The sequence below is a fragment of the Oncorhynchus kisutch genome, linkage group LG17 (genome assembly GCF_002021735.2).
Source record: "Oncorhynchus kisutch isolate 150728-3 linkage group LG17, Okis_V2, whole genome shotgun sequence".
NCBI lineage: Eukaryota > Metazoa > Chordata > Actinopteri > Salmoniformes > Salmonidae > Oncorhynchus > Oncorhynchus kisutch.
This window is the reverse complement of record NC_034190.2, coordinates 35,249,934-35,258,250: the sequence shown is the minus strand read 5'-3', so window position 1 is coordinate 35,258,250 and position 8,317 is coordinate 35,249,934. Positions and strand designations below refer to the sequence as shown.

Here is an 8,317-nt window from a genome sequence, read left to right as displayed (position 1 = left end):
AAGAGGACTGGCCACCCCTCATAGCCTGGTTCCTCTCTAGGTTTCTTCCTAGGTTCTGGCCATTCTAGGGAGTTTTTCCTAGCCACCATGCTTCTACATTTGCATTGCTTGATGTTTGGGGTTTTAGGCTGGGTTTCGGTACAGCACTTTGTAACATCAGCTGATGTAAGAAGGGCTTTATGATTGATTGATTGATTGATAGTTCAGCAATAATTTCAGTGCAAGCATTAGCACTTTGATAACGTTTGTGTCTATCATTTTCAGAGGATAATATTAAGACAAAGAAACGAATTGAAACTCCTTAACCTTCAATAACAGGGGCAAACTCTGAGTGAAGTATTTTAAAATGTTTACTTCGATAAAGAGGAGATTTCATGAGGTAAATGCCATAAAGAATTGTATCGTAGTTGGCATTGTGTGAGTCTACAGTATTTAGCCCTTGACCTTTATATTAGATTGTGTCTGTCGGTATCAAGATCAAGGTCTTTATGTCAACACGGACCAAGTTACATTTTAAACACAATCTCTAAAAGGTCCTAAAACATTATCCTAAGTTTGCACTACCTTTGCTATTATTGCTTTAATGGTACACATATCAAAATATTTAACAAATGATTAGCTAATGAGTAGCACGTCTGGTATGAAGTATTATCAACAGATTACTCATTGCTGGCTTTCATTTTCTAAACCCCTCTTACCAGCTCTTAATACTCTTTACCCTTTCTCAAAACATTCCAAAGCTAAATATCAAGTCCCAAAAATATACAGTAAAAACAATACCAGTATATAGTAAAAACAATAGCAGTATACAGTATATAGTAAAAACAGTACCAGTATACAGTATATAGTAAAAACAATAGCAGTATACAGTATATAGTAAAAACAATAGCAGTATACAGTATATAGTAAAAACAGTACCAGTATATTGTAAAAACAATACCAGTATATAGTAAAAACAGTACCAGCATACAGTATATTGTAAGAACAATACCAGTATACAGTATATAGTAAAAAGTAATGTCCCTTGTAGCTCAGTTGGTAGAGCATAGCGCTTGCAACGCCAGGGTTACGGGTTCATGGTATGTTTTTACAATCACGCGCAGCTAAAGTATTTGGAGGAAAACATATACTATTTGAACCGAAGTCCGATAAACATTGAAGTTAGACTGGGATTAAAAAGAAATACTTTCTGCATTATGATGGGTAAGTTGAGGATACGGGTGGGGAATGTAGGAGCCTGATCCCAGATCGGTTTGTGCTGTCTTGTCAACTCCTATGGTCAACTCTTACGGTCATGTCCTATGACCATAGGACTTTATTAGCAGAGGGTTACTTGTTGGCAGGTTCATATTGAATGAGGCGAAGCGCATCCTCATTGTCCATCACACCCTTGATGAACTCTCCTTCTGCAACTCGCTCTGAGGTGGAGGGAGAGAGAGCAAGAGGAAGAAACAGATAGGAATCACCCTCATCATCAGGTTTATATTACAGTTAAAATGTCAAATCACATGAATCACATTAAACAAGACGTTCTTCTCCTCACCATTGTCTTCTTTCTCAAAGAATGTCCAGAGTTTGTTGGCCCTCTTCTCCGGTGTGTTCTCGTCATTGGGCAGCTCAGCTTGTTCATCCTTGGGAATTAGCTTGAAAATAGCCTGTTGGGTACATAAAAAAGGTATACCTTCAATCCCTGAACACAAACAGTGTTTTATTAGAGACAGGCTTCTATTTGAGCCAGGTGTTTATTTCCTTTATAGTCAATAAAATGTTGAAAAAAGACTACCACACTGTTTATTGTGACAAGTAGGACCCGTATAAACATTGTAATAACAAATCCGCCGCAGATCAGACTTGCAACGACTAGACTGCCTATCATACGCACCCCATTTCGCGCTTCAACCCCATGGAGAACGGTACCGGTGATATTGCATTTTCTTTTTTGGTGGCGCAATGGCTAGCAACAATTGACAGAATTTTGTACACATTTTTTTAATGACCAAGGGAATATCGGAGCTGTGTCCATGCTAATCTCGTAAACAATTCATTTCAACCTGGTGTTTATTTGAAGCAGGTGTTCATTTGCTGAAATGTGTTTTCGATGCCCGGCTATTTAAAAAAAGGGACAGACGGCTATTTGAGATTCGACGTTTAATTGAAGTTTTATAGTATTTGTCACTTTCATCGGCTATTCTGTAACACGGGAGATTTGCTGACAAATATGTAAAGCAAATCCCGCCGACTACACCAAAATGTCAAGTTCAATCATGTTGTCCAACACAAATAACTATTATTATGGAACCATTTTTATCCACATTCACTTTAGGAACTAATACAAGCGGCGTGTTGGAGTGAAATGTTTGTGAAAGGATGCCATGGATATTCTCTCACCCTATATAAACTACAAACACCAGATCACTGCAGTGAGAATATATCCTTAGAACACCCCAATCCTGTTCTTTTTAATCTTCTCATAAAATCATATTCCAGGGCTGATTATTTTAAAAACGGGCGATTACTGTGGAACATTGATGTTTGTACTACGAAAATGATCCAATGATAATCTGTAATGTAAGGCTAAAGAAAATGTATCGCTCCGAAGCACTCAAAAACACATACTGTATTCTTTCCTGAACAATGTAAATGTATGAAATACTCAGGTACCATTCACATAGAAATAAAAATGTATTTGCGTTCTGTGAATATACAGTGCCTTCGGGAAAGTATTCAGACCGGTTGACTTTTCCACATTTTGTTATGTTACAGCCTAGTTCTAAAATTTATTAAATAAAACCATTTCCTCGGTAATCTACCCACAACACCCCATAATAAAAACAGAAATACCTTATTTACATATGTATTCAGACCCTTTGCTATAAGACTCGAAATTGAGCTCAGATGCATCCTGTTTCCATTGATCATCCTTGAGATGTTTCTACAACTTGACTCCACAAATTCAATTGATTGGATATGATTTAGAAAGGCACACACCTGTCTATATAAGGTCCCACAGTTGACAGTGCATGTCAGAGCAGAAACCAAGCCATGAGGTCGAACAAATTGTCCGTAGTGTTCCGAGACAGGGTTGTGTTGAGGCAAAAGTCTGCAGCATTGAAGGTCCCGAAGAACACAGTGGCCTCCATCATTCTTAAATGGAAGAAGTTTGGATCCACCAAGACTCTTCCTAGAGCTGGCCGCCCGGCCACACTGAGCAATCGGGGGAGAAGGGTGTTGGTCAGGGAGGTGACCAAGAACCCGATGGTCACTCTGACACAGCTCTAGAGTTCCTCAGACTATGAGAAACAAGATTCGCTGGTCTGATGGAACCAAGATTGAACTCTTTGGCCTGAATGCCAAGCCTCTCGTCTGGAGGAAACCTGCCACTATCCCTACGGTGAAACATGGTGGTGGCAGCATCATGCTGTGGGGATGTTTTTCAGCAGCAGGGACTAGGAAATAGTCAGGATCGAAGCAAAGATGAAGGGAGAAAAGTACAGAGATCCTCAATGAAAACCTGCTCCAGAGCACTCAGGACCTCAGAATGGGGTGAAGGTTCACCTTCAAACAGGAAAACAACCCTAAGCACACGGCCAAGACAATGCAGGAGTGGCTTTGAGACAAGTCTCTAAACATCCTTGAGTAGATTGGTTTTGAGGGATTTCAAATGTTAGCATCCACCATTTATAAATATTCTTCCCATCTGAACCTTAGTTTTGATTAAATCGCATTGTGTTCCCATGGCTTGTAAGAAAATCAAAATAACATTTTGGAGAGAAAAACGGTGGTACAAAAAACACTAAATCACATTTTAGTGTTTCAACTGTAAACAGGGAGCTTAAATAAGATTAGAGCCTAAGGACTGGTGTGAACTGACAAATCAGCAGCAGCTTGTTCTCATTTACAGTTCACATAGAAACAAATCCTTCTAAACAAACTGAGTCTGTCTATATATACACAAACAAAAATATAAATGCAAAATGTTGGTCCCATGTTTCATGAGCTGAAATAAAAGATCCCAGAAATGTTCCAGATGCACAATAAGCTTATTTCTCGCAAATTCTGTGCACAAATGTGTTTACATCCCTGTTGGTAAGCATTTCCCCTTTGCCAAGATAATCCATCCACCTGACAGGTGTGGAATATCAAGTAGCTTATTGAAGAGCATGATCATTGCACAGGTGCACCTTGTGCTGTGGACGATAAAAGGCCACTCTAAAATGTGCATTTTTGTCACACAACACAATGCCATATTTTTTGATAGGGCATGCTGACTGCAGGAAAGTCCACCTGTGTGGATCGAAATCGGCCTATGCTTCGTGGCCTGCGCTCCACGCTTTGGAGTCAGAACGTTGAATAAGATTAAATGATTGTTCGTTCCATGTATGCATGGTGTTGAAACAAACACAATTGCATTTTATCGATGTCAATTTTAATGCCCATTGGGAGGCCCATTTTTTTTTTAAAGGCATCTGTGACCAACAGATGAATATCTGTATTCAAAGTCATGTGAAATCCATAGATTAGGGCCTAATGAATTTATTTCAATTGACTGATTTCCTCATATGAACTGTTACTCAGTAAAATCAATGAAATTGTTGCAAAGTTGCGTAAATCTTATTTTTTTTTGTATATATATATAAACCACTACTACCCCAAGCAAAATACAGTATATGGTGTTTGCCATTGGTCACATTTACATGGCAAAGCACTGACTGTTCAGTTATTGGTTGGTAATATTGTATGCTTCATCATGATCGCTATAGGGTGGGGCACTCACTGTCATTCTTTAGCATTTTTCCGGCTCGAAGGGCCAAATAAGAAATGATAGGTTTAAAAAAACGTTTTAATTTGGACTAAAACGTTATTCACAATTTTAGTATTCAACCTCCTTTGCATGTTTGAACAAATCATACATCTACTTTCAGACAGCCATGGGAGATAATCACACAGTGAGTGTCACATCTTGACCTGCAGCCCAGTGTAACCGGTGTTAAATGGCTAGCTAGTTAGCGGCGGCTTTTGTGGAATGATAAGGTGACGATGCTTCGAAGGTGATTGTTGTCGATGTGTGCAGAGGGTCACTGGTTCAAGCCCAGGTTGGGATGAGGAGAGGGACGGAAGCAATTCTGTTACCTCAGGACACAGCGAGATGTGTCTTTAAATCGTAAACACTATATAATCTCAGTCCCCATTCTCTCCTAACCTACATTTCCTCACTCCCTCCTACACCCTTTCAATTTAACCTCAGGGCCCGGGGAATACGGTCAGAAGTTGTTGTGGAGTGGTATCAGTGCTTGAATTCATCTGCACCGCAGGGAGAATAACACTGAGGCAAAACAATTTATCCCTGCCTCCAGGCCACTATAGTGCTTTATCCTATGGTTGAGCGCCAATGATGTCAGCCTCGCCCATTTCTGGGTAGAAGTATGTAGAAGTATCAGGGGTCAAGTATTACATCTTAGAAGATCAAACAGAGCTTGAGGCATATCCCTCCTCCATACTGCCTGAGACCCTAACCACAGCCCCTCCCCCATCTCTGTCAATCACCAAGTAGCACATCCATGTGACACTTGATGACCAGAATCAACCTCACACGGCTTTAAACCTTTAACCCCCTCAATGCCAATACAGAGGCCTAGATTAAGGCTGGTTTGAATTTAGATGACAAGCGTCAGTCAACGGGATTCGTTTCTAACATGCTTGTCATCTCTATTGATCTGTCTATCCACCCACCCATCCACTCCCCGCTTCTCCTCCCCCACTACTTACGCTGCAGATCTCGGTCACTTCCGACTTGGTGATGTATCCGTTCTTGTCCACGTCGAACAGAGAGAAGGCCCACTCCAGCTTCCTGGCGGTCTTGCCCGTGGACGTCAGGTGCAGCGCAATTATGTACTCCTTGAAGTCCAGAGTGCCATCGTCGTTGGTGTCGAAGGAACGGAAGACGTGCTGCGCGTACGTCTGGGCGTTGCTCTCGGGGAAGAAGCGGCTGTAGATGACCTCGAACTCCTTGGGCGTGATACGTCCAGAGGGACACGACTTCTGGAAGCTCTCGTACCACTGGGTGATCTCCGTCTCAGTGAACCTGGTGCTGAGCTTCAGGTCTTCCAGGATCTCCTTGGAGACGGCGCTGCTCTTGGCGTTCCCCATGTTGTGTTTTCAGGTGAAATAAATAGCCCCGTTGTGTCTTTTAAAAGGCAAATGTATATCAACACGGACTGTGATGTGTGTGTGTTTTTTTGTACGTCCTGACAATGTACGATATCCAGAAGCTGGGAGGCTGGGTCCTTCTCTCTGTAAAGCAGGCTTTTCGCTTGACCCCTTGAAAAGCAACTCTAAATGAAAATAGGAATGAAGTCATTTAATACGGTTATTCCAGTCTAACAAATCGCAGAGTGGAGTCCAATGTCTTTAATATTTACATTTTTCATCAAGAGAAGTATCTGGGCACAACGGGCCATCCATAACTAATTGCAGTAGTGTATACAGCATGTGACGGGATGACAGTTATCGTAGACATGATAACCATAATCTGTGCTCTGTGATCTCCGTCTAGTAGGCATAAAATACCCATTCCTAATCATCGGGTCTAGGATAAAGGCTCCAGTCAGCTAATGAGTTTACACACGCACGCACGCACACACACACACCTGAACAACATCCAGGTTTCTTAAAGAAAAACTAACAGGTCTGTGAGAGCCGGAATTCTTACTGGTTGGTAGGTGATCAAATACTTATGTCATGCAATGAAATGCAAATTAATTACTTAAAAATCATACAATGTGACTTTCTGGATTTTTATTTTAGATTCCGTCTCTCACAGTTGAAGTGTACCTATGATTTAAAAAAATGACAGACCTCTACATGCTTTGTAAGTAGGAAAACCCGTCAGTGTATCACATACTTGTTCTCACCACTGTATATATATATAAATAAATCCTCCCGGTAATTTATTGGGTCCAAAAATGTTTCAGAATTTATTTGCCTTCTTCGGGGTAATGTCATGAATGCTTGGGCCAGGTTATGTAGACAAACAGTGCAATTAATGCAACCAATGACAATAGTGAGGGTTGTGTCGTAATTGCTAGGTTGATCATATTGAATTGAGCTAAACTATTTAAAGACAATAGCCCACAGCATATTGAATATATTATGCCATAACAATTATTCAATAAATTGCTGGGAGGTTATATATATGGAGTGTGTGACTCTCTTTGTTTTTTTTTTATAGCTTATTCACCATTGGTCAGCACCTCTACACTAAATCATTTTCTCTGGGTGTGTGCCAGCTCATGCTTTTTTATTGGAATGGAATAAATGAAACGGAGTCAAATAATGGTTTCCATACGTTTGACTCCGTTCCATGAATTCCATTCCAGCCATTACAAGGGGCCCGTCCTCCTATAGCTCCTCCCACCAGCCTCCACAGATCACTGTGCTAACACACATAGGCGACTAAAACATCATACTGAAAACCTGTGGTTATTCCTTTGATCTATGACTCAAATATGGACTAGCATACTTTCATGATAATACAACTTTAAAACGGCTGTAATGTGTAGTACAGAAAAGGTGTACACGAGACCATTAGAAGCTTCAAAAGTACTAAAACAGAAGATAAAACTATGGCTGAAATGAGTACAGTATATTGAGTAGATACCAAAAAACGAGAAAGTCCATATTAACCTAATGCTTTCAGAAAGGAGTTCCAATCCTTCAATTTAGAAAGAAAACTGAAATCTCAAAATCAATTCCAATCTTCCACATACATTTGAAGGGGATTTAACCCATCCCTGGCTCCAAAAAAGGAATTACCTTGGAGTACAGCTAGAACTATAGACAGAAACAAATAAGGAAAGACATAAATAGACATAAATAAAGATGAATTCAAACGCTTACCTGTGTGAGTGACTCAGAGGAGACAAGTCAAGATGAAAGTGATATTCATGGTCAGCGGAGAGCAAAGTGGGATCCTGCTACACCTGCCGTCAATTAAGTCAATTATACAGGATCGTTAAGGCGCTAAACCACAAACACACCCAAATGAACTTCTCATCTTCTTATTTTTGTTTCTCGATCATTCCATGCCTACACGTCAGCACACACTAAAACATATTTTATGTAATGTCCGTGTAACGTCATAATATGTCCTTATTTTTCTATTGCCCTGTCTTAACAAGCAAAGTTCAAACAACTTTAAACAATTCAATTATTTTAAATCTTTTGCCATGAGCGTTTTATCCACATAGGTTGCTGTGTAGTTATTGACTCTAGCTTTTACCTTCTTCACTAAGACTTGTTGTCCGTTATCAACACTTGA

General features: G+C 40.2%; 1 protein-coding gene across 2 annotated transcripts; it reads right to left on the bottom strand.

Annotated features, from left to right (window-relative positions):
* Positions 1-332: 332 nt before the first annotated feature.
* Positions 333-8,033, bottom strand: LOC109908603 (visinin). 2 transcript variants are annotated; one of them, XM_020507268.2, is made up of 4 exons: positions 7,897-8,033; positions 5,767-6,332; positions 1,544-1,655; positions 333-1,418 (listed from the first exon to the last, which is right to left on the bottom strand). In XM_020507268.2, exons 2-4 carry the CDS (start codon positions 6,145-6,147, stop codon positions 1,330-1,332), a joined length of 582 nt encoding a protein of 193 aa, XP_020362857.1. In that variant the 5' UTR covers positions 6,148-6,332; positions 7,897-8,033; the 3' UTR covers positions 333-1,329. The 2 variants fall into 2 exon arrangements, with proteins under 2 accessions (XP_020362857.1, XP_020362858.1); XM_020507269.2 differs by lacking the exon at positions 7,897-8,033 and adding an exon at positions 7,813-7,872.
* Positions 8,034-8,317: the final 284 nt, after the last annotated feature.